The 27,737-nt window shown below is 38.3% G+C and overlaps 1 protein-coding gene across 5 annotated transcripts in view; it reads right to left on the bottom strand.

Moving 5' to 3' along the window:
* Positions 1–27,737, bottom strand: part of LOC126190770 (proton-coupled folate transporter-like) — a 269,533-nt gene that overhangs the window by 39,975 nt on the left and 201,821 nt on the right. For all 5 annotated transcript variants that reach the window (XM_049931303.1, XM_049931300.1, XM_049931299.1 and 2 more), the window contains exon 5: positions 4,884–4,967. In XM_049931303.1, coding sequence (XP_049787260.1) covers positions 4,884–4,967 — 84 coding nt within the window. The remainder of the gene's footprint in view (positions 1–4,883; positions 4,968–27,737) is intronic.

Here is a 27,737-nt window from a genome sequence, read left to right as displayed (position 1 = left end):
AAAGTTGTTATGGGTTAGTGGAGATGACTGATGTGTCTGATGAATTTGTAGACGGTGCCATGCTGTGATGAGTTCCTCTGATGAGTTGGGGGTTGCTTGCTATATGGCATCATTTTTCTGGTGTAGGCATAGGGAATCTAATCATGTTGAAATGGAGTAGGTGGACTTGTTGAACTTAGATGAATGACCTGATGCAGTCTTGTAAATAACAATGATGATCATACGTCAAAATGTGACAGTGTGTGTTGCCCAAAGGAGATGCTGTGAGAGTATACTCTGTTGTTGGTTGGGTGTGGCCAGTGATGATGGCAACAGAGTGGTCACTGTATTGGTGAGTCAGTGTTCCACTAGCCAGATCCCATAGCAGTCAGAAATAGAAAAGGAAATAAGCTTCAAGTGCAAGTTCACTGATTTCGACAATGAGAAAATTCCATATGATCACATCTTTGCATTCCAGTTGCAGTTTTTTTTTTTGGGGGGGGGGGGAGGGGGGAGTGCTTGGAGACTTAGATATTGATGACAGAGTTGTTTGCTTCACAGAGCAGTGTAGTGCAACTGCTGTGTGACATAAGAGGAAGCGTCAGCATGTATACTCACTTCAGTGTCTGAATCAATGACTTAATCTTTTTCATAAGAGTGGTCGAGGATGAAAAGTCTGCTGCTGTTCTGTGGTGATGGCCATGCATAACAGTTCATTGCTGTGATGTAAGATGAGGTGACTTGACTAGGCTTTGTGCCCATTACAGACCCTGCAACTGTTTTAGATGGGCCATGTAAGGCAAGCAACAGTTATATCTAGTGTTGCCAAACTGTGTGTGAAACCAGGAAAGTTAGCCCCACATAGGTGTTGCTGCATGAGGATCACAGGTGCCAGGTGTGTGGGAGGTTGTTGTGTTTGCATGAATGTCACTGTCCCAGGCTGGGGTCATGATGCCACAATGAGTGGGGATCAATCAGGGTCAGCTGGGCTTGGCTGCTGTGAGGGGGTGGGCACGTGGAGGCTGGTGCTCTGGTCCATGTGCTGTGGTTTTATTGTCAAAGGTACTGATGCGCTGTCAGTGTTGTAGTATTGTGAAGAATCTGTCTGCTAATTTGAGCCTGTTATCCATTGATTCATACTCATGAGAAATTTTGACAGAAATTTGATCATCAATAAGGTCCAAAGCATTTGGACTGGTATCAAGTGACTTGAGTGGGCTAACAGTTTTAGCACCATCACTAGTGACATCATATGCAGTGAGGATGCTTTTGTTTATCGTGAACCAGACAGTTGGTTGATCTGGGAGTAATAGTGGCAGTTTAAGATGTGCATTAAAGTGCATGTAGGTGACGTTGATGGATGGTGATGGCAGTTGCCAGGGTGACACCCATAGGGATATCACAGAAACATGTTCCATAGCTGTTCAAAGCACAGTGGGGTGCCCAGTATGAATGACCAAAGACTGTACAGTAGGTTGCAATTGCATCAAGTTGAACAATTTTGAACATGGTGCAGAAGACACATTGGCCAGAGCGAACAATCATGAATCTGACTAGTTGGATTGTTGTGGCTCAGTATGACCCAGATTTTCATGAAAAGTGGGAGTGGCAATGAAGTCACTCAGTGAATCATTTCTGGTACACTACTGTGTGACATTATTGTCCACTGCTGGAGCATTGCACTGATGAGTGTCACTTCCATGTTTGATGAATGTGGGTTCTTAAAGAGTTGACTGTGAAGTGCTGTATACTCCAACATTGAAATCATTATCTTGTCTTGTGAAATGTAGGAGATAATGGTTGCACAATGGAAGCATTGTCAACATGTATTTTCTGAATCAGCCTGAAAATAAATCAGGAGGAGTTTGACAAAGGCACTGATATAGAGTCCTTCCCCGGGATAGGATCTGGGTGACAGATAACACTTTCCAAAACAAGATAGTTCTCTCTTTATTCAATAAAAAATTGCAATACAAGACCACATTGTTACAAGAGCCGGTCATAGAATGAACTAAAGCATGCTCACAAGATCACAGTCAATATTCAGCGATATTACGATGTTGAGGTGTTTCCACACATTCAAACCACTGATACTTGTATCTTCAAAATACTGTCATTATTGAAAGAAACCTTAATAAACCAACAATTAGTTATGATATTTATAGTTTTTTAAGTGTTAGATGGTGTTAGATGTGATAAACCACCCCATTCACACTGTAATTGTAGGAAGAGACTTAAATTGCACAACAATCAGTCAGAATATTTGCACTTTTTAAGAACCAAGAATGACGAAATATCCTACAAAATAATATTCAATGAATTTTTTGAAAACTATTTGGAACAGAGTATCTGGTAGGCCACCCATGGTGGAACTGGAAGTGACCTCTCTGAGGGAACCCATTTTGAAACTGGTATTAATGATAGTGAGGCTGTTAAAGCAATGGTGATTATTAAAATACAAAGGATAACTTAAACAAGTAGAAATATTTACATGTTCAGTAAGCTGGTCAAGGAGCCCATCACATCATATGTCAAAGAGAAACTCAAATTATTTTAACTATGGACAAGAGAATGTTGGAGGAATATGGTTCATGTTTGAACAACTAATTGACCAAGCACTGGGCAGCAATATCTTGTAGAACAGGAGTGTCTCCTTGATGGTATGCAGCCATTGTAAAGAAACTTATGAAGAAACAATAACTGACAAAAGATCAATGCATGGAACATTCAGTGGCTCCCATAGCAGGATATTATCAAAGCTCTCTCACAAAACACAAAGAAAATATGATCATAAGTAAAGGTTGCCAGTTACATCAGTGTTCTGAGACTCATGGATAACAGAGAAACCTAAATTGAGATTAGCAAGGTAAAAGCAGATGTCGTAAACCCATTTTTAAATATTCCTATAGAAAAAGATGTGGAGAAGTACTCTCCCACTTTAGTTCTTACACCCCTACAAAGATGAATGATATAGATGGAAGTATTGATGACATTGAGAAACAGTTAAAATAGCTAAAATTAAGCAAGGCCTAGTGGGGCAAGGGCCTAGTGGAATATTTGTTAGATTCTATACAGGATGTTCATCTCAGTAAGCTCCCATTTTAACAGAACAGATCTCTCGAACAAAAACCTATGCCCAATGATTGAAAGAAAATGCAGGTTTCGTGCAAAGTTTGACAATTTTTATTTTTAAGTATAGAAATGTCAAACTGTGCACTTAACACAACACAAATACATTGTATCATATGGATACAATGTGAATGAGTCACAATTGGAACCACTCAGCTCTCACAAATAGCTGGCTGTAGCAATCCATAGGGATATGAAATAGAATGATCACACAGGCTGACTTGTAGGTAAAAGTGCTGGATGACAGTGCTACATTTGTAAGATACTAGGAAAGTGCGATGAATCTACAGAGAGACTGCTTACAAAACACTCGTGCGACCCACTGTAGAATACTGCTCAAGCATGTAGGATGAAACAAGACTAATGTTGGACACTGGACATATACAAAGAAATGTGCCACAAATGGTCTTTGCTTGAACATCACAAATATGTTGGAGAACCTGAATTAGCAAGTGTTTGAAAACACACATCAACTATCCCATGAAAGCCTACTTACAAAGTTTCAAAAACAAGACTTCAGTGAGACTCTAGGCATATTCTGCAGCCTCCTATACATCCCTCCTGTAAGGACTACAAACAGATGGTTTGTTTACTTACATTGAACATAGAGGTATTTAAGCAGTTATTCTTATCATATTATCCATCTGAAATAACTGTTCTGTAACATAAACAGTGGATTGAGTGAAGATAACAATTATGTAGTTTAGTGCTCCATAGGGACATAAAAGAGACTGAAAACATTTCAAAAGTTTTAGGTGCAGTCCTTATTCAGAGCAATGTGTGAAACACACATACATATATCAACAGGCACACATAAACACATGCATAGCTACATTGCCCCAGCCAGTGATACTGTGCTGGTACTGCCACTTCACTGGAGTGGGAGGCCATGCCAGATGGAGATGGCAAATGCAGGAAAAGGGTGGAAGGGAGAGGGAGGGTTGGAGGGAAGTATTACTGACAGCAAAGAGGGAGCCAATGAGAAAGAGATATAGCACCCATGAGCTTAGTCTGGTGTAGCCAAGGGGAACTGCATGAGGGAAGTATTACTGAGAGCAAATAGGGAGAGAGGCAGCAAGACAATGTCATAGGGATATGGCATCCTTGAGGTTTGTCTGGTGTAGCCAAGGGGAGTTGCATGTGGCACATACTGAAGCTCTATGTAATTCAGAGAAACTGGTATTGGGGGAGGAGGATTCAGGTGGCACAGTCTTTGAAACAGCCATTAAGATGAGTATGTTGATTCAGCAGTGTGTTCTGTCATTGGGTTGTCAACTCTACTGTTGGGCTCTGTTGGGTGATTGCCTTTGATTCTTGTAAACATTTAGTTGATGAACTGCAATAAAAGTTTGATAAAAAGTTATGGTAGAGATGGTGTACAATATGACTGCTTCCAAATGTGGCCCTGCCTCTGGAAGGGTATGGTATACCTGTGACATGATGGGAATGGGGTGTGGTGGATGGCTGAATAGGACATATCTTGACCTGGGCCTTCTACAGGGATATAGTCCCTTTGCATTTGGTTGGGAGAATATGTGGCATAATGATGACTTGCAATACTTTATAGATTGGTTGGGTGGTAAAATGGATGGAAGGGTTTTTGGTAGGAAAATTCTCATTTCTGGGCATTAGCTGAAATCCTGTTTTCTCATTACACTTTATTTCAAAATTATTTATCAATCCATAATCCATTAACTAAAATTTAATGTGAACTAAATTCAGTCACAAAGATTATTTCTAAATTTCTAGTTCCAATGTTGTAATACAGTTCTTACCAATCTCATCGGAAGGTACAATCTTTGAAACAACAGATCGAACTGGAATGAGACCTGCACCAGTGAGTAGATCAATTGTCTGAGCTGTAATAAAATGTAAAAAAATGTAATTTATTTTATGTAACAGAGTAACTTCACAGCAAGGTAAATAATACTAAATTTCTTTACAAAAACTGAAAAATAAAAATTATATTCTGGCTCTATAAAAAGAGATAACAATAAAAAAATATTAAGGGATGTGAATTACTCAAAAATGGTATACGTTCAGAATTGCTACAGTAATTTATATAGTTGTAAATTTCTCCCTTTTGGAAGATTTGTAGGAAGATACCACATCAGCCAAACTGTTAATTTTTGTAGAAAATAGATCTGAATGTCATGATATTATCTGTTCAGGTTTACTCAAATAGAGGATTATGCTGCCAGATTTAGTTTTCCCAGCTTTCTGGATCACTATTGTTATACCTCACAAATATTTTGTTTAATAATTTGAGTTAAGTTAACAACCTAGAGGGAAAATTAATTTATTGGCTGATTTCATAATATTACAGTTTATGCTACACTGACCATAAATAGGTGATCTATTAAAGTCTGAATTTTTGCAACTGGCATTTGACTGCATTTCATTACGCAAACTGTAACCTAGTGATCCTACAAACAGATATATATTTTATGAACATTTTATGGCCATTACTATACAGAATGTAGTTTATTGGAACAACTCTTGATAACATTGTATTTCATTTAGCAGAAAAATTAAATAGGCATAATATCCAGACATTCAAACCTTGGAAAAATTGAAGTGTTTTGGAGAACAAATGTGATAGAGCAAAAATAAATAAATTTTGTACCAGTTCTAAGTGATAAATGTTTCAGCTATTTTTCATTAGTGAGAGAACTATGAAAGGAAGTGTCTATTGCCAAGTATTGAAACACTGTTTAATATTACAAGTCATGGTGGAGATGGATGAACAAAAGTTAATTAATTACCGAATGACTTCACAATAGTAGCACACAAATTTCAGATAGAATTACACTAACTCCTTACAGGATAGTAAACTGATTGTGCTTAATTTACAAACAATATGGATATCCTATTAGATAGCTCTCTCAGTATATGATTTCTTCATGAGAGGTTTTATCAAAGACACTGTTCCTAAAAAAAAGACCAGTACAGACCATTCAATTTTACTAGGCAGACTAAAGTTATCTAACTTCTACTTGCAGCGTGACATCACCTGGAGGGCATGATTCAGATGAAAAAATTAAGGATTGTGCCAGTATGCCTCCCTCCCTCACTGAGCTGCTATTCTGAAGATTTCTATACTTGATTTGTTGCCTATATCCAGAGTGTGGCTCAGCTATGGTGCAGATTGTCTGCCGTACATAATTTTCACCACATTCACATGGCACATTGTAGACAATAGGTACTTTCAAGCCCAGAATGTCTCTCGTTGGATGTACCAAACCCTTAATTTCCATGAAGGTTGGAATACTGGTCTGATACCGTATTTGTGTAATATTGCCCCACCATGCTTGAGATCAGTCTGCAGAATGGGAGGAATGTTGGAGATTTGCCTTCTTGTGTGGCTGGATGTGTTTCACCTACATTTACCAAGAAATTCAACTAAGATTTGATGTAATTTGAGTCAGACTTCCCTTTCATCAGACATTCATCTCCTGAGGAACAAGATGCTGATAGATAGTATTTGAAAGATCAAGTTTTAACTCCAATGTGATACAGTCTGAATGCCAAAAAATTTTATATGGGCATGCTGCTACGAAAAACTTCAATATCATGTCCAGACTTACTCTAATTTCCCACTGGATATATTCTTTGATTATTAAAGTAACTAATAACAAATAATAGCAACAATATAAGACACAAAAATAATTTCCTAGCAAACTTGATCTACAGTTCAGAACAAGGTTCTATATTATGATTGAAACATTTTTAACAAGCTGCTGATGAACTGAAACTGGGAATTTAAAATTCTCTCCTTACTCATAAATAATGTATGCTTTATTAACCAAGCCTTTTTTAAATTATCTGTTTAGATTCATAGATGTTATCCTTTGACAGTTGTTATTATTATCATATAAATTTTAAGTTATCAGTAGTACATACACAGCAGTTGAATATTGTAACTGGACGAGCAGCACTTTTTTGCAAAGCAGTAGTTTTCCTGCCAACTGCGTAAAATATTTAGGGATTAACTTTTGAGACACAACTAGAGTAAAGTTGATCACATTAATTAGGGTTAATAGTTATTGTATCCTTATTCATGATATTTGTTTTATTGTCTCCTATAATTTAATCCATTTCCTTGCAGCTGCGTCTTAGCTGGTTGTGTAGCCCAACCAAGTATCAACGGGGATATTTCACAAGGAGGCAATAGACTTGATTAATTGCCTTGACAGAAGCTGAGCATAGTCATGGAGCCATATGGCAGCAGAGGCTACCAAAAGGCACAGCTCAGATCAGCAAATTCTTTGGTACTTTGTCACTTTAAGTAAGCATGCACTGTGACTAGAAAGCAAGCTCACATACTTAAATGAAGCACTACTTTATGAACCACACTAGTATTTTTCGACTACTTTGCACTGGAGTTGTATTTTGGTTTGGAAACAATTTATTTCTTATGATGAACTTACCAGATGTTCTGGAATTTATTGACATGCAGCCTCTGGGGTGAAATTGTGAACAGTGATTGCCTGGCTTGTTCCATTTGTGGACATGTTCCCAATCAGTTTGAAATGTAATTCAAGCTCTGAGTGGTAGGACTTGACTATGTGCACATGAAGAACAGCTTGTATTTGTACACAATGAGATACAACAGTTAGTAGCTCAATATATTTATTTATTCATCCTGGGATCATCTCACAATGATATATGATTTGTCATTATGATTCAGTGAAAATAGATAGCTCCAGTATAGGTACACATGTAATATATAAAACTGTTTCGTGAGAACAGGACATGGAATTAGCTGTGGCCTTGGGGTGGGAACCATTCCAGCAACTTGCCTGAAATGATTGGGGAAAACCAAACAAAACTTAAACCAAGATGACTCAACAGAGCAAACACTACCATCCCAAATTGAGGTAAGTGTGTTAAAAACTGCACTCTCTCATTCAATTGGTAACTGAACTAGTTTGTGTTGACCATACAGTTTTGACCAGATAATTCATAGTATGAAACATAGATAGTAGATCATGACATGAAAAGAATCCGCTTGTTTACAAAAATGATACATGTCTCAGTGAAAATACTTATGTGTGCTGAACATTAACATGAGTGATTTCACATTATACTGATAAAATTGTTCTATGACTACAATGATTGAAACACATATCTGCACACACACACACACACACACACACACACACACACACACACACTCACACACACACACACACAAATATAATGTATTCAAAGTTTATTGTCTTTAACAACAGGAAAAATTAACATCAACTTGCTTATAGTTATTTAATTAATTAAAAAGGTGCATGAATATTTCCCTGGCTGTATAGAGAAGATGTCTGCTGAAGGTTATAGGAGAAAGGAAAAAGAACTGGTTGGGACATTCATTAGGAAGGGAGTGGTTGCTGGCAGATGCTTTGGAAGGACTAGTTTGTGGGAGAAGACTGAGAGAAAGAAGGAGATACAAGATGATAGATGACATAAAGGGAAGAGGAAATTATGTGGACCTGAAGAGAATGGCAGAAGACCAGATAGCCTGGAGAACTACCATGTGAAAACCTGCCTTTTGGCAGAACACTAATAATGATGATGATGATGTATAGTATGGAATGCCACTCTCTGCAGACCAGCTGGCTGGAGTTCAAACAGGAAGCACAAAAAAGACCATCACTCAGAACACAGGGACAAGATAACTGGGAATCATTAACCCATTTTCGAATACTCTATCATTACAGCATATATGTGCTGTAACAAATATAAGTGAAAAGGCCGCACACAGTATCACAGTTTGAGGTGAGGGGGTCTTGGTGTTTTGTACCATTTGAGCTAGGAACATGGAGTAAAAAGTTTTTGGTTTAGCACAGACCAAGGGCCATTCAAACAACTGTCATATTGTAGCTGTGTTACAGTATATTAAGCAAGGTTTGAATAACAAATCAAAGCTGATGCCTAGGCAAATTGTGCAAATCAATTAATTCCTTTGGCAAAAGATTTTATTTGGGCTGAAATTAATGCTCATCTAGCGGCATCATTTGCATGTGTATCATTCTGATTTTACATGAAAAAATATGCAAAAAATACACGCCACTTCTATACTTTAAACATGTATGAACTGGTCCAAATTTTGCGTGAAGATAGATAAATGGGTAAAGTCAAACCAGATTTTCTTACGTGGATTGAATGTGTGGAAACAGTTTAAAGCAAATCAAATGAACAAAAAATGCATTATTATGATAAAATTGAAACTTACTTTCAAAACTTTAACTTCATTTGGATTTTATGGCAAAAAACAAGTTTTTTTGAGAGTTCTTTTTTACACATGCCACTTCTATGTTTCAGTTGTCTGAATCAGATAAATTTTAAAAGAAGGCAGACAAATACATAGAATTAATGGTTATCTTGTTGTTTTGGGAAAGCTTTATCTGTTGCTTTGATATAATAAACATGGTTCAAAAGACAATAAAAAAACCTATACCAAAATGGTCATCGCCAGAGTCAACCAAAATCTACATCAATTGCCAAGCTGTGACGATCTAATGTCAAAATTATGGTAGAGTAAAATTTAGGAGCCAGACTGAAAAAGGCTCCTATCATAGCACAAAAAAGTGAATATATCCTGGGGAGAATTGTGGATGTAAAAGAAGGGAACTAGCTTTTCAACTTATCTGGCATCTTTGAAGGTATTTAAATCGGAAACCCACCTCCCTTTACATGTATGGTGAGGGATGTAAGAACAAACAGACACAAATTTATGTACTTCTAGAGAGTCGGATGCATCTACAATAGGAAGTATCCAAGACTGAGGGTGCATCTATAATAGTAAGTATTCCAGAGTGGGGACACATGCATCCTAAATTTTAATAACACATTGTGTTGCCTCACGTGACATGACAAATGCCATGTTGGATGATGTGATGGCTTGTGCCATGTTATGCGAGATGACATCATGTTTCTTTACTGGCATGATGCATTATATTACATACATAATGTAGTGCTTCGAGAATTTTGGGGTAAATTCTAGAAACACTTGGCTCTCCACTGTCTCGAACACCATATATTTTAATGATAAGGGTGAGAGAGCCTTTTTACTGCAACACACATATCTGTGTGTGCAGGAGGGACAGCTGTCATGAGAAACCAGGAGCTGTGTCAGATGTGCAGATCCAACAAGTGGTTACCAGCATTGCCTTGCAATTTACATAAAAAAGTCAAAGAGTGTTTGTATAAGGATCTGTGGTTTGTGGTTTCATGAGGATTGTTACAGAGACAGATGAACCATGTATTGTATAGTGACTCTTACTTCATGTCTTGGCTCTGCATGAGGCAGCACATATGTAATTGTATGTTATTTGTCGATTCTGACATTTATCTTGGAACCAGTTGGCTTACTGGAGCTTGTACAGAATAAATGTTACTTTGGGGATGAGAGTTGAAAATACACTCCTGGAAATTGAAATAAGAACACCGTGAATTCATTGTCCCAGGAAGGGGAAACTTTATTGACACATTCCTGGGGTCAGATACATCACATGATCACACTGACAGAACCACAGGCACATAGACACAGGCAACAGAGCATGCACAATGTCGGCACTAGTACAGTGTATATCCACCTTTCGCAGCAATGCAGGCTGCTATTCTCCCATGGAGACGATCGTAGAGATGCTGGATGTAGTCCTGTGGAACGGCTTGCCATGCCATTTCCACCTGGCGCCTCAGTTGGACCAGCGTTCGTGCTGGACGTGCAGACCGCGTGAGACGACGCTTCATCCAGTCCCAAACATGCTCAATGGGGGACAGATCCAGAGATCTTGCTGGCCAGGGTAGTTGACTTACACCTTCTAGAGCACGTTGGGTGGCACGGGATACATGCGGACGTGCATTGTCCTGTTGGAACAGCAAGTTCCCTTGCCGGTCTAGGAATGGTAGAACGATGGGTTCGATGACGGTTTGGATGTACCGTGCACTATTCAGTGTCCCCTCGATGATCACCAGTGGTGTACGGCCAGTGTAGGAGATCGCTCCCCACACCATGATGCCGGGTGTTGGCCCTGTGTGCCTCGGTCGTATGCAGTCCTGATTGTGGCGCTCACCTGCACAGCGCCAAACACGCATACGACCATCATTGGCACCAAGGCAGAAGCGACTCTCATCGCTGAAGACGACACGTCTCCATTCGTCCCTCCATTCACGCCTGTCGCGACACCACTGGAGGCGGGCTGCACGATGTTGGGGCGTGAGCGGAAGACGGCCTAACGGTGTGCGGGACCGTAGCCCAGCTTCATGAAGACGGTTGCGAATGGTCCTCGCCGATACCCCAGGAGCAACAGTGTCCCTAATTTGCTGGGAAGTGGCGGTGCGGTCCCCTACGGCACTGCGTAGGATCCTACGGTCTTGGCGTGCATCCGTGCTTCGCTGCGGTCCGGTCCCAGGTCGACGGGCACGTGCACCTTCCGCCGACCACTGGCGACAACATCGATGTACTGTGGAGACCTCACGCCCCACGTGTTGAGCAATTCGGCGGTACGTCCATCCGGCCTCCCGCATGCCCACTATACGCCCTCACTCAAAGTCCGTCAACTGCACATACGGTTCACGTCCACGCTGTCGCGGCATGCTACCAGTGTTAAAGACTGCGATGGAGCTCCGTATGCCATGGCAAACGGGCTGACACTGACGGCGGCGGTGCACAAATGCTGCGCAGCTAGCGCCATTCGACGGCCAACACCGCGGTTCCTGGTGTGTCCGCTGTGCCATGCGTGTGATCATTGCTTGTACAGCCCTCTCGCAGTGTCCGGAGCAAGTATGGTGGGTCTGACACACCGGTGTCAATGTGTTCTTTTTTCCATTTCCAGGAGTGTATATTGTTGTTGAACTGAAAAGATTCTATGAGTACATGATTTATTTCCAGAATAGAGAGTTGGTTAATATTATTCCCTTTAACCTGATACAGTCTTTGGAGAAGAATTAAACGGTGAGAGTGACGTAGCTGATGACCCAAAGAAGAGGATCAGCTGCACACACAACGTATGAGCAAAGTGGAAAGACATGTGAGTCATGCAACCCAACACAGCACTGTCTCTTGTCATACAAGAAAACGTTAGAACCTAGTGATCAAGTGACAGGACTTGACGAGAAAGGGAAATTGGAAGCCAAAAATGGGAAGAAGTTGCCATAGCAACCAGGCATAACAAAGACTGAGAAACTGTTTTGAATAATTGTGTTGTGTCTACTGAACCAAAGGAAGAAAGTTGCGAATGCAACACAATATAAGACAGGAGAAGGTAATAACGTCAAAAGAACAGAGGGAAGATCTCAACTTTTCAATTAAGAAGATTTGGATGTTGGGAGGAAGCAATTCTCAGACACACAGTAACCAACCACCCACGTTAACGCAGTAACCAGCCACTGCTGACGCAGTAACCAGCCACTGACGTTGATGCAGTAACCAACCACCGACGTTGATGCAGTAACCAGCCAATGCCAATGCAGTAACCCACCACCGTTGCTGACTGCAATGGGTGCCATTCGCCGTTACTAACTTTGTGTCCACTTGCCGACACTGACGCTGCAACCAACATGCGATGCTGCTGGTGCCTGTGCAATTCACCAGTGCCAATTCTACACCTGCTTGCTGATGCAGCATAAAACTCTACGTCGGGTGAGTGAATAACAATAATTATTCGAGTAGAAAATTAATTAAAAAAAAAAAAGAGGAAACTGTTCAAAGGTTATAGAACTGTAGCTAGTACATTTAGAGGTGAAGTTGTTTTAGATGATCACTAGGTCGAAAATCAATAGTGACATTTGATAGCATTCAAAAAACAAGGGAAACTTCAGAACCAGCCATGACTATGACAGTGAGTAAGGAGGCACCAGACTGGTCTGAGGTAGTGAATTTACTTAAAGCCCAGAGAGCAGATTCAACGACTTTAAGAAAAGAACTAAGCGATCGAAATGCTTCTTTAAGAAAAGAACTAAATGCTAAGTTAGATGCTCAAAGAGTGGGTTTAAATGCTCAAAATGCTTCATTAAGACAAGAACTAAGTGATGAAAGTCTTAAGTTAGATTCAGTGAACACACAATTGAACATCAAATTAGATATTCAGAGTGAGGTTTTAAGTAGCCAAAGCAAAACCTTGAACAGTCAAGCAGCAGTTTGGAAGTGGCCATTCATTTGGGTGGACTTGTGGTTAGTATGCATATTGCAGCTGAGCTTGTATAGAAAAGATTAGGGTATTACATAAGTTCGACTGGCAGCAAGATACCACTTTGGGAAGGGTAGGAAGGATTGTGGGCGTATAGGATGTTTCTCATTTCTGGGCACAATGTTAAACAGTCAAAGGCTATCTGTGGACTAGGTTTTAGACATACTGCATGTCTGTGGAGGGCTTACAGAGCCCTTCAGTATACTGAGCAAGAGGATTCTTGTTATTGCAGATGTGCATTCCACATGTTGTGAGACTATCTAGGAGAAATTTTTTGGTGTGGAAGGGAAGATACCTATGAAAATGCAAGTAGTATTGATGGTTAGTGGCCTTGATATGGGCAGAGCCATGGACAGAGACATCAGAGAGATGGCACTTGTAATAGAACTGACCAATAGCTCATCTTTTACTGTATCTAGTAGCCTAATTGTCAATAAAGTTAAGGAAATGAACTATTTGATACATTCATAAATTCCATGTACAGTAAATAAATTCAAAGCAGCTAACCAGTCACAACAAAATGTGATTTTATTCAAACTTTTACCATGGTTCATTGTTGTTGTTGTTGTAGTCTTCAGTCCTGAGACTGGTTTGATGCAGCTCTCCATGCTAATCTATCCTGTGCAAGCTCCTTCGTTTCCCAGTACCTACTGCAACCTACATCCTTCTGAATCTGCTTAGTGTATTCATCTCCTGGTCTCCCTCTACGATTTTTACCCTCCACACTACCCTCCAATGCTAAATTTGTGATTTCTTGATGCCTCAGGACATGTACTACCAACCGATCCCTTCTTCTAGTCAAGTTGTGCCACAAACTTCTCTTCTCCTCACTTCTATTCAATACCTCCTCATTAGTTATGTGATCTACCCACCTAATCTTCAGCATTCTTCTGTAGCACCACATTTCGAAAGCTTCTATTCTCTTCTTGTCCAAACTATTTATTGTCCATGTTTCACTTCCATACATGGCTACACTCCATACAAATACTTTCAGAAACGACTTCCTTACACTTGAATCTATACTCAATGTTAACAAATTTCTCTTCTTCAGAAACGCTTTCCTTGCCATTGCCAGTCTACATTTTATATCCTCTCTACTTCGACCATCATCAGTTATTTTGCTCCCCAAATAGCAAAACTCCTTTACTACTTTAAGTGTCTCATTTCCTAATCTAATTCCCTCAGCATCACCTGACTTAATTCGACTACATTCCGTTATCCTAGTTTTGCTTTTGTTGATGTTCATCTTATATCCTCCTTTCAAGACACTGTCCATTCTGTTCAACTGCTCTTACAAGTCCTTTGCTGTCTCTGACAGAATTAAAATGTCATCGGCGAACCTCAAAGTTTTTATTTCTTCTTCCTGGATTTTAATACCTACTTCAAATTTTTCTTTTGTTTCCTTTACTGCTTGCTCAATATACAGATTGAATAACATCGGGGAGAGGCTACAACCCTGTCTCACTCCCTTCCCAACCACTGCTTCCCTTTCATGCCCCTCAACTCTTGTAACTGCCATCTGGTTTCTGTACAAATTGTAAATAGCCTTTCGCTCCCTGTATTTTACCCCTGCCACCTTTAGAATTTGAAAGAGAGTATTCCAGTCAACATTGTCAAAAGCTTTCTCTAAGTCTACAAATGCTAGAAACGTAGGTTTGCCTTTTCTTAATCTTCCATCTAAGATAAGTGGTAAGGATAAGTCGTAAGTATTGCCTCACGTGTTCCAACATTTCTATGGAATCCAAACTGATCTTCCCCGAGGTCGGCTTCTACCAGTTTTTTCATTCATCTGTCAATAATTCGCATTAGTATTTTGCAGCTGTGACTTATTAAATTCACATCTGTCAACACCTGCTTTCTTTGGGATTGGAATTATTAGATTCTTCTTGAAGTCTGAGGGTATTTCGCCTGTCTTGTACATCTTGCTCACCAGATCGTAGAGTTTTGTCAGGACTGGCTCTCCCAAGGCTGTCAGTAGTTCTAATGGAATGTTGTCTACTCCCGGGGCCTTGTTTCGCCTCAGGTCTCTTAGTGCTCTGTCAAACTCTTCAAGCAGTATCGTATCTCCCATTTCATCTTCATCTACATCCTCTTCCATTTCCATAATTTTGTCCTCAAGTACAAGACCCTCTATATACTCCTTCCACCTTTCTGCTTTACCCTCTTTGCTTAGAACTGGGTTTCCATCTGAGCTCTTGATATTGATACAAGTGGCTCTCTTTTCTCCAAAGGTTTCTTTAATTTTTCTGTAGGCTGTATCTATCTTATCCCTAGTGAGATAAGCCTCTACATCCTTACATTTGTCCTCTAGCCATCCCTGCTTAGCCATTTTGCACTTCCTGTCGATCTCATTTTTGAGACGTTTGTATTCCTTTTTGCCTGCTTCATTTACTGCATTTTTATATTTTCTCCTTTCATCAATTAAATTCAATATTTCTTCTGTTACCCAAGGATTTCTACTAGCCCTCGTCTTTTTACGTACTTGATCGTCTGCTGCCTTCAGTACTATATCCATCAGAGTTACCCATTCGTCTTCTACTGTATTTCTTTCCCCCATTCCTGTCAATTGTTCCCTTATGCTTTCCCTGAAACTCTGTACAACCTCTGGTTCTTTCAGTTTATCCAGGTCCCATCTCCTTAAATTCCCACCTTTTTGCAATTTCTTCAGTTTTAATTTACAGCTCATAACCAATAGATTGTGGTCAGAGTCCACATCTGCCCCTGGAAATGTCCTACAATTTAAAACCCGGTTCCTAAATCTCTGTCTTACCATTATATAATCTATCTGATACCTTTTAGTATCTCCAGGATTCTTCCATGTATACAACCTTCTTTTATGAGTCTTGAACCAAGTGTTAGCTATGATTAAGTTATGCTCTGTGCAAAATTCTACCAGACGGCTTCCTCTTTCATTTCTTAGCCCCAATCCATATTCACCTACTATGTTTCCCTCTCTCCCTTTTCCTACTGTCGAATTCCAGTCACCCGTGACTATTAAATTTTCGTCTCCCTTCACTACCTGAATAATTTCTTTTATCTCATCATACATTTCTTCAATTTCTTCATCTTCTGCAGAGCTAGTTGGCATATAAACTTGTACTACTGTAGTAGGCATGGGCTTCGTGTCTATCTTTGCCACTACAATATGTTTACTATGCTGTTTGTAGTAGCTTACCCGCACTCATATTTTTTTATTCGTTATTAAACCTACTCCTGCATTACCCCTATTCGATTTTGTATTTATAATCCTGTATTCACCTGAAGAGAAGTCTTGTTCCTCCTGCCACCGAACTTCACTAATTCCCACTATATCTAACTTTAACCTTTCCATTTCCCTTGTTAAATTTTCTAACCTATCTGGCCGATTAAGGGATCTGACATTCCATGCTCGGATTCGTAGAATGCCAATTTTCTTTCTCCTGATAACGACATCCTCTTGAGTAGTCCCCTCCCTGAGATCCAAATGGGGGACTATTTTACCTCCAGAATATTTTACCCAAGAGGACGCCATCATCATTTAACCATACAGTAAAGCTGCATGCCCTCAGGAAAAATTATAGCTGTAGTTTCCCCTTGCTTTCAGCCGTTCGCAGTACCACAACAGCAAGGCCATTTTGGTTTTGTAAATTCATCTTCTTCAGAAATACATGTAACCTGAAGACAATGTAAGAGCAATAACTACAATCCCAGAAACATAATGTCAAAATTACACATCATACAGAGACTAGATCCCCACAAAGAGGTGGAAATATCACATATATCATAAAACATAGCAAAAAGAATAAAAACTAGTACTCACTAAAATTTCACATTGGAGAAACACCAAATAATGAAGCAATCTGACATTTTTCTGATGTCAGATCACCTTGTTATTTTATGTTTTTCCACTGCAAAATTTTAGTAAGTACTAGTTTTCTACTCAAACTGATGCTTATGATAATTACTTGTAGATTACTTTATCTATGTATGCTAGAAGAAAGAAATCTGTTTTGAAAAATGCCACTGCTCCTAAGCAGTATATTTATTGGCATGTGAGTGTAAGAATACCTAGAACCCGAAGAGGCTTCTGCATGACATTTTGCTATCAGCTTTACAAAATATTCTTATAGCATACCTATATGAACTGAGAATTGCCTCAGAACCTATGTGACAGGAACTGTTGGTGCTGACGAGAGCCACAGCTTGCAGATGATTGTATCCTACATGCTTAAAAGCAATATGCAAGGCCATCCCCACAGCTTGGATGAGAGCCTCTGGCAGACATACTGAGTGCACATTGGCTTTCTTTCCAGCCCTGGATTGTATCTGTCTAAGTGGCTTCATAAAGCACCTAACACTGGAGCTCCCAATAACTAGTAAACCCCTCCCTCCACATGCCTCCTTGAATCCTGCTGAAGGAGCAGCCACCTGTCCGCTCACAGGGTGAATGAGCACAGCCAGGCAGCCAGTCGCCACATTGGCCCTCAACCACGAGCGACATGAATGTATTACCACTCGCCACACACCCTGCTGTGAGAGCAGATCCCCACTATGTCGGATATACTGGGAGGTGCCTTGGAAGCAGAGCCCATGGAGAAACAAGTGACACCTGAGGTATCTCATGCAATGCGCCACTTCCTCTGCCACTGCTACACCCCAAGACAGCAGTCTGATGGCGACTGACCGTAGCCAAAAGTACATTCAACTGCTCATGAACTTTGGCCAGCTCCTCCTGTGTCCACACACAGCATGAACACATACTAGCCATGTGTGTGTGTGTGTGTGTGTGTGTGTGTGTGTGTGTGTGTGTGTGTGTGTGTGTGTGTGTGCGTGTTTTGCCTATTTTTGATAAAGGTGTTGTTGGCTGAAAGTTAATTTAACAGTCTTTTTGTTGTGCCTTTCCGCAACTCAGCATCGCCACTAAATGGTGAGTAGCAACTATCCTTATCATTATATTGTTACATTCTGTCTTGTATTTTCCATCGTTTGAAGAAGTAAACTATAAAACCAGATAGAATTCTAGCTATGCGTATTGCTACCTTGCTGATGTGTCACCAACTGACACTGATGTTTTAATGAGCTATGTACCTGGCTGTTCAGTGAGTAACCACTGTGCTACAGACTGAATGAATTTACACTTACAAAAGTGCAAGATTAAAACTCTTGAGCAGAAAAACAAGAACAAAATTTAATAAATATACTATGACAAAAAAAAAAAAACAAAAAAAAAATCATATCAATTGAGAGCTGGAGCCTGACTGGCTGGCGTAGTAAACAAATGAATGGTGTGTCTGAAATTGCAAGCAGACAGCGGACAGAGTACACTCAACCACAGTAACCCTCTAAACCTACTGATGAAAGGATTAGCACATTAAACTGAGAACCTCTCCATTGGCAGTCCACAGTATGATAGCATATGATGACGTTAGTGCAGGGACCATGGATATACTCTGTTCATCATAAGAATAAACCTGATGTAAACAAACACAAACGTGATGATTGTCAGAAGCCATAACACTCAAACACTGGTGGCGTTACGCTCCTGGAAGGTATATTATTACTAAGTTACATTAAATGAAACTTAATGATACTCAAATGTGTTAACAACCATTGACGTATCTCTTAATCAAGCTTTAGCTATGTAGTTTTTATTTCAGAAATCATATACAGTCACAGCCTCTGTGCTGTTGTGTTTTGATTGTCATGCTGTTAACACGCAGTATGAAAATGGCTGAGGCTGCTTGTTGTTTCTTAGTGAAACATGCATGTGGAACATGGTTAAAAAGTGCTGAGAATTTGGTTGTTCTTAATGTTTTTCATAAATTTACAGAGATAATCTGCTTTGAAGTTTTCCAGGGGACTGTATTGGATACAATTAATACATTAGCTGACAATGTATGTGTAGCACAGTTTGTAGCATAGTAAATTTATAATGTTCCACAGATTATGGTTCAGTGGTTCAATTAATTCTTTTTATCATTCAATTTGAAATACCTACATATAATTGTAAAATTCATCATCAGTTTTTTAAGAATAATGCAGGTTTTCTTGTTTCTAATTACGTATTGCATACAAAACTCCTGTTTTCATTTTAAATATAAATTCATAATTATTGATATTTTATGAAAAACTGTTAATACAGGTTGCTTAAATAAAGAAAATATAACAATTAAATTTGAGACAAATATGAAAACCAAATACACTTTATTTGGACTATGTCCATGGTTTTATACTACAGATGTAGATAAGTGTTGTGGAAGTATGAAAAACAACCATTTTCACAGGATCGAGCACAACATACAAATGCTGCACTTTTACATTTTGCGTTGTACCTTTACAATATGAAACCAACAAAACTGACCTGGAGCCAAGTTAAGGGATCTGGACTGGGAAATAACATGACTGTTAAGCCTCCAGACATAATGGAACTAATGCACACAGCTTTTTCACATGTCCTTGTTGAATGCTGGTGGGATGTAGAATGACATATCACAAAAGAAGAGGAGCAAATACGGCTTCATAGAATCTTTTGTTGATCAATTTGTTATCAGTGTAGCAGCTGACAGTTCCAGAACTGAAACTGTCTCTGAGATTCGGATGAGGAAGGAGCTAAGAGATTACCTGACAACTGACTGTAATTAATATCTTCATTGGGTTCAGTATTCCATAGTAGGATGAAATACCTGCAGTAGCTCTTTCACATAGCTCACACAGAAATATTACCCTATGCTTAAGTTAGGAATTTTCATCACTCTTGTTTGTAATTAGAATACTACGTAAGGTGAGAATGAGAGCATTTTATGCTTTGCGTCTGGTCACCTAAGAAGCGCGTGGTAGTGCTGGAATTTTGTCAAATATTACTTCATTCTTTTTAAAAATTAAATGAGATTCGAAGCTATATTGTTTCTGTGCTTGTCTCTTTTTACTTCTGAACTGCAGCTGCTCACACCATTGCAGGTTAGTTGGACTGCTGGCTGGCCAGTGCTGTCAAAGTTAAATGTGATGGTAAAGCTGTTGTCTTGCATTATCACTAAGTCCATGTGTGTGTAACACAGCATAAAATGTATCCTTATGGTTTGGTCACAGCTTGACTTCCACTCCATGTGAAATGAAATCCAATGAGATTCAAGCAAATGCGTAAGAATACTTGGCATAATGCTTACATCAGGTTTATTCTTATGATGAACAGAGTATAGTAACAAATGTCTAAGTCATGATTGTAATGATAATACAGTAGTAGAGGTGTTTCAAATTGTTGGAATATTGTACATTTGTAGAGTTAAGAGTGCTTTCAACAATGAGTGTATATGTACGTACAACAGTTAGTAATTTCCATGTTGAGTGATTTCACTGTGTAAAGAGAGAAGTAAACTGTGTTTAAATTTTTGTTAATAAAGATAATTAACACAAATGAATATAGCTCTCCTTGATGAAGAACTTTGGAGTGGATTTTGGGAGGAACACTCCAAAAATCAAAGTAGTAGAGAAACAACAGGTGATGAGTTTTGTTTGGATGAAATGAGTTTACATGTGATGTTCAATCAAGAATTTGAGGGTGTACTACAAGGGAAGGAAAGTGGAGAATTAGATAAATTTTAGCAAAAGGATGAGTATAAAAACACAGTAAGGTAACAGATATTTTTCTGAGAGATAATAAGTTATATAAAGATGCTGAAGAGATGGAAGTTTAAAATGAAAAGAAGTGGGTTACTATGTTTAAGTGAAGAAGTGGTGTTTAAAGACAAAGAAAATGAAGTTTTAGATATTCTGAAGCTGTCAGATGTTGTAGGAAACCATAACAAAGATATGGATTATCAGAAATCTCCTGTGTTAGAAATGCCTAATTCTGCTCATGTTTATGATAATAGCAGGGATGAAGATCATTTAAATACCAACCAAAATGAACTGTGTGTAAAACCAGATGTTGCTATGGGAAAGAGTGAAGGCTTCTGTACAAAACTTGGACAAATTTAGGAATGGTGTCTTGTAGCAAGTTCTGTAGAGAAAAACTGGCAGTGATTAGAAAACAAATATATCCAGCTTGATGAAAGAAGTATCAAAAGATATTTTATAACTACTCTAAAGAAAGAATGCCTAACAGTATCCAAAATCCAATTGGTATAGAAACTTCAGTTGAAAACTGTTGTGGAGAGGTGAGACATCACAGTTCTGAAGTGAGCATTAAACTGATTTAAAAGTCATTTGATATTATTAACAATGGTAAATACACTAAATTAGAAGACATAAAATGTGGTAGGTTAGAGCAAGGGTGCTCAACCCATCAATCACAACTGACCAGTTGATCATCATAGCTTTTCAAATCTTTGTCCGAAATATGTGTTTAAATGAACTGCTTTTGTAAAATACCAGTTTATTAACAATATGTGGTGGCATGGTATATGTAGGTTATAAATCTGACAACACTCTCTTTGTCTCTTTCGGTTTCATCTGCATTTCACTGCCTTAAATGCTTGTGCCAAGCAATAGCCTTTCCTCCAGCACGGCCAGGTTACTACTCACCAACTGTAACTTGGTGCATTATGAGAGAGGGTTTCAGTGAGCAGGGAGATGATAAGGTGCGATGGGGTGGCAGAGGGTGGGGCGGCAGAGGGTGGGGGTGGGGGGGTGGAGGGGGGGAGGAAGAATAGCTCCATCTCCAATAGGCAACACAAACCATTGTCTATGAGCTCCACAAAACAACAATGTGCACATTGGAGGTAATGGTCAGTTAAATACTTTGTGTTATTGAAACTGAGATTGCCGTTTGTTCTGACTTGTCGAAAAACCATTACATCACTCATTTTTGAAACATTCTCTATCAAAATAGTGCAACAATACACACCCCAGTGCAGCACAGCTCAGCAACATTGTAGTCAACATCAACAAATAATATGCTGTACAGCTGGCAATGAACATACCCACACCACTATTGTGCCTAGTCACCCAAGTACTGCTAAGTGCTGCTGATCAGAACTATGGAGTCCACATGCCAAGATATACACTAAAGTGATGAACGTCATAGGATATCAATATACACATATACAGATGGCTGTAGAATCACGTGCACAATATATAAAAAGGCAGTGCATTAGCAGAGCCATCATTTGGAATCACATGACTCATGCAAGAATGTTTCCAATGTGATTATGGCTGCACGACGGGAATTAACATACTTTGAATGTGGAATGGTTGTTGGAGCTAGATGCATGGGACATTCCATTTTAGAAATTGTTAGGCAATTAAATATTTAATGATTCACAGTGTCAGAAGTGTGCTGAAACTACCACATTCCAGGCAATATCTTTCACCACAGACAATGCAGTGGTCTATGGCACTCATGTAACAACCAAGAGCAGCAGAGAGTTGCCAGCTAACGGACAAGAAACAATGTGTGATATAACTGCAGAAATCAATGTAGAATGTATGATGAATGTGTCTGTTAAGGCAATGCAGTGAAATTTGATGTTGGGCTGTGGCAAAAGACTACTGGTGCGAGTGCCATTGCTAACAGCTAGACATTGCCTGCAGTGCCTCTCCTGGGCTTGTGACCATATCAGTTGGATTCTAGATGACTGGACAACCATGGCCTGGTCAGGTGAGTCATGATTTCAGTTGGTAAGAGATGATGGTATGGTTCGACAGTGATGCAGACTCTGTGAAGCCATAGACCCATGATTTCATTTGGTAAGTGGTGATGGTAGGGTTTGACAGTGATGCAGACTCCCTGAAGCCATAGACCACTGTTGTTAATAAGGCACTGTGCAAGGTAGGGGTGGCACAAAATCCTACATCAGCACTTTCGGAATTATGGATGGCTATAGAAGCAGCAGGGCTCAATATTTTTGCAGGGGACTCCAATGACTTGTTGAGTTTATGCCACATCAAATTGCTACACTATCCTGGGAAGGAGATACAACATGATATTAGCAGGCACATTTATGAGTATTGTCACAAAAATTGTGAATGTAATTTGCTCACAACCACTCTAGAGAAAAAAAACTGAGTGTTATTAGAACAACTGGATAGCCAGTATGGAGACCTGTTATTGCACATTGAAGTTTGACGGCTGAATGGAAGTATGGTTCTAAACAGATTTAGAGAACTTCTAATACCAGTGATGATATTTACTCACTTTTTGAATGTTTGTTACACTTCACACATTGAATTTTCATGATTAAGCCGTGACATTATTAATATATGTTCTTATTTACACTTGTTTGTTGATACACAGAGTTTTGAAAAAAAAATTACATTTTGTGTAACATCAAAACTGTCGTAACATAAATAAAGCTGTGGTATTATTAATATATGTTTTTATTTACACTTGTTTGTTGATACATGGGGTTTTGGAAAAAAAATACATTTTGCGTAAGATCAAAATGATAGAATCATAAATAAAAAAGTTCTAACTTAAATCTGGGCAAAATTAATAGAATTACACCATAGTGCAATATGAATAGAATCCTAACAGAGTATTTTAACGTTTTCCCCATGCTATTAATCAATTCATTTTACAGCCTGGTCAATTGCCGAGAACCAAAGCTCAAGGTCAGGGGTATTGGACAATTCAGCTGATATCTTTAAGCTATTGTTTGGTAAATAACACAAGTACTTGGCATAGCAGTTATATATGTGACAGCCATGATATTCTAATATGCTCAACAGGATCACAGTTGAATTATTTTCTACTAATTAGCAATGCCAAAATTTCTACCAGGTTTGAAAATATGAAATTAAATAATACTAATAAACAGTGAGACAATTTAAATTACAGTGACTCCCAATCTAGTTTGCTATTGACCACAATTCATAAATAACCTACAAAAATATTACATAATGTAAGCAACACTGAAATTCATGTAACACATAGTTTACTAAATTTTGTGTTGCAAAAAGTAATTATCTTTCAGAGAATTAATAACTTGCTAGAAAACTCAGGTGACAAAACACCCAGAAAACATTCCACATTTTGAGGATTTATTGAAACAAGTAACAAATGAACTGCGTTATAATTTCCAACTTCAAAACACAACTGATTTGTATTGATTTTAATACCAAAATTCAGTTTATATTTTTACAATATTAAATTAATTTATCAGCATTGAAAAAGACACATCCTTAAGCAACCTAACTTTAACATATAGTTTTGTTAGATAAGTGCCAAATTCACACTCTATTCAAATTGCCTACTCTGTAAAAGAATATTCCTATTATTAACTGCTGGTATGTCAGTATGTAATTTATTTAAAAGAATTATTAATTTCTGTTCTGTTTTTTACACTACTACTGTTTTCTGCAAACAAATGTTGTAAGAAAGTCACATTAAAGTAATGATATATTAATACTGGGAGTTTGTTGAGATGTTAAAACCTACCTGATGCTAAAATCACTTGAAATGAGGGTATCTCAATGAGGGGATGTGTTTATAAATTTGCTCTATAACTTCAGCTTTTGTCCAACCATGATGAAGATTGTGTAGTGTGCTACACTGGGTAGAAGTTACATTAAAGTAGATATATTAATACTGAGAGTTTGTCTGAGGCCTTAGACCTATCTGATGCTACAATCACTTGAAATATGTAAAGGAAGTATTTATAAATTTTCTCTATACCTTCAGCTATTGTGCAACAATGATGAAGATTGCGCAGTGCACTACATTGGGTAGATATTAATCTACAAATGAATAATCGGAGATATATAACAAACCAATGGCCTATTTATTTATTTGAAAGACACCAGGGGACATTAAAATATGTGCCACATGAAACCTAAGACATGCAAATAATTCAAATTCTCAACATGGAGGAGAGTAGCACATTGAAAGATATATAGCAACATTTCATTTGGGCTATTCAGCTGACCTTGCAGACATAAAGTCTGTAGGACAAATCTCACAAATGTGAGTGCACCCATGAATTCCAGACTAGGTAAAATGTGGTTTTAAATCTCTTTCAGGAATTTAGGGAGAGTGCTAATGAGATTTTGTGAAAGAAACCTGAAAGCCACTGTATGTGGATATTTCAACATTGATTTCATCTTAGGGAGTACTGAATGGGGGTTCATAGTGTTACTCAGGTCCAGCTTTAGTTAGTTCCCCACAGCAACAAGAATCAAAAGGCATAGTCGAATTATTTATTTCTGTATGAAACTTTCATCAAATAAATGTTAGCTCCACAATAAATGGTTAGTCTATCAATGATAAATGGCAGGGGGAAAATCATCCTAATCATTCAGTTTTAGGTTAAAAAATAAAACAGCATAGTTTCAGGGAATCATAAATGATGACTCATTTACATGATTCAGGGACAAATTTACTAGATGAATATAGGGAAGAAATTTACAAAGGGCACACATTAGATGAGAAATATCATCCTTTATTTAAAAATATTACTACAACACTATGAATTTAGTTATCCTTTCAATAAGTCAGGTAAACTCCAATGGAAGGCTAGAGAAAAAGTGGCTAATGTCAGGGGTCAAAGAAGCTTCCACCAGGAAGAGGGATCTTTTTTTAATTCATAGCACCAGCTTTAATTAAGGCTTAAAGGATGTAATAGTATTATACAGAGGTCACAAGTCAGTAAATGTTTTGTAATCACTGTTAACTTTTTCAATCATAATTTCTAGGTTTTAACATCATGAAAATGTAATGTATTTCTACCAAAATTTTGTTTATGAAAAACAGTGCCTCCCTATTTAAAAACTTTATTATGTAGTTGTACTTTTGAAGATTCATAACCTTTAATTGTATGTTTAATTATGTATGCATTCTAATGATATTATATAATATTGTAATTGTTGAAAACTAATTATAATCTAGTGGCAGTACCCAGCAGGTGGTTAGCTGTAGCTGTAGCTATGTTAAATTTAGTCCTCCTTAAGTTTGTACTCATCAGTGAAGTTGTAATGATTCTAAAAGGAAATAAAAGTGTCTATGCAGTTTTGTATTTGCTTGGTGCTATTGGATACAATACATGGAGGATCAAGTGAAAGCAGTGTCTAGGTTACTATTTAACAAATTCAAAAACTGGACTTAGCACAAGTTGCACTACAATCAGTGATCAAAACAGCACTATGCACTATGCACAAAAAAAGTAAATTATATTATATTTCCTGATGATAGATCAGCAAAAGAGATTATTGGCCAAAAAAAAAAAAAAAAAAAAAAAAATGGTCCCAACACAGGGGTGCAGGTTTTTGTGCTAGAGCTTCTCCTACCCTTAACCTATATAAATGATTTTACCAAGACATCAAAAGAGTCTTCAAACATTGTGATGATTGCTGATGACACAAGTATACTGATAAAGAGCTCAATCAAATCCATACCAAACACAGCTAGGAAATAGATTTAGAACTGGTTCATGATGAACAGCTTAATCTTTCACAGATTCAAATCATACAATCCCAAACAAATAAATGGGTTTACAGGTAGGAGACATAGAAAACAATGGACACATACTGGATGAGGATGTACTTTAGTGAAGGTCCTAGGCACATAAATGGATAATAAACTGAGGTGGCAACTGCATATGGATAAGTCAGTCAAAGAGCTCAGTGTTGCCTGTTTTTTCACTTAAAAATCTCTTTTATTGTGCTGGCCTGCAGAGAGGATTGCTAGCATAGTTAGCCTGCCCTGTTATATAATAATCTTTGCTAATGCAGTCCAGTAATTATTCTACAGAAGCATGCAATAAGTATAATATGTAACACTGGTAACCAAACATCTTTCAGAACCCTCTTAAGATATGTTGGACATTTACTCTTTTGTGGCAATACATTTACATCATAATGGTATTTGTGCTTTATAACAAGACTGAATTCAGAATGAACCATACAGTTCACAATGCCAATATTAGTAGTAAATATAATTTTCAGGTAAATTCTGCATCATTATCTAGGGTTCAGACTAGAATTCCATATTCTGGTGCAAAAGTCTGTAATAGGTTGTTAGTAGACATCAGACAGGAAATTGGAAACTGACAGATACTCCAAAATAAAGTAAAACAGTATTTTATGTGTCGATCCTGTAAACTGGCCAATTTAAGAATTGCAATTATTTTTTAAAGATAATATTGGAAAGATGAAGTCCTTTTCACACACACATTAAAAGTTCTGCATAACATTTGGCAAAATATCCTGTGAAACAGAAACAATCTCTTCATGTATTGCAACCTTCTGATCACTGAGTGAATTAGGTTTGTGGCAATAAACTTTGCACTTCAAATGACCCCATAAGAAGAAGTTGCAAACTGACAGATCTAGCATGTGTGCATGGCAGTGGAGATCAACAAAACATGAGATCAACTGTCAAGGAAACATTTCTTGAATAATTGTCAAGGATGCATAAGCCATGTGAGCTGTGAATTCAACTTGTTGGAACCACATTTCTGCCATGTTTATCCTGAAATCTTCAAGCTGTGCTGAAAAAAAGCCCAATGATCCCCACTTTGGAATCTCCACATC

Source organism: Schistocerca cancellata, chromosome 6 (genome assembly GCF_023864275.1).
Source record: "Schistocerca cancellata isolate TAMUIC-IGC-003103 chromosome 6, iqSchCanc2.1, whole genome shotgun sequence".
NCBI lineage: Eukaryota > Metazoa > Arthropoda > Insecta > Orthoptera > Acrididae > Schistocerca > Schistocerca cancellata.
This window is presented reverse-complemented; position numbering and strand designations above follow the sequence as displayed.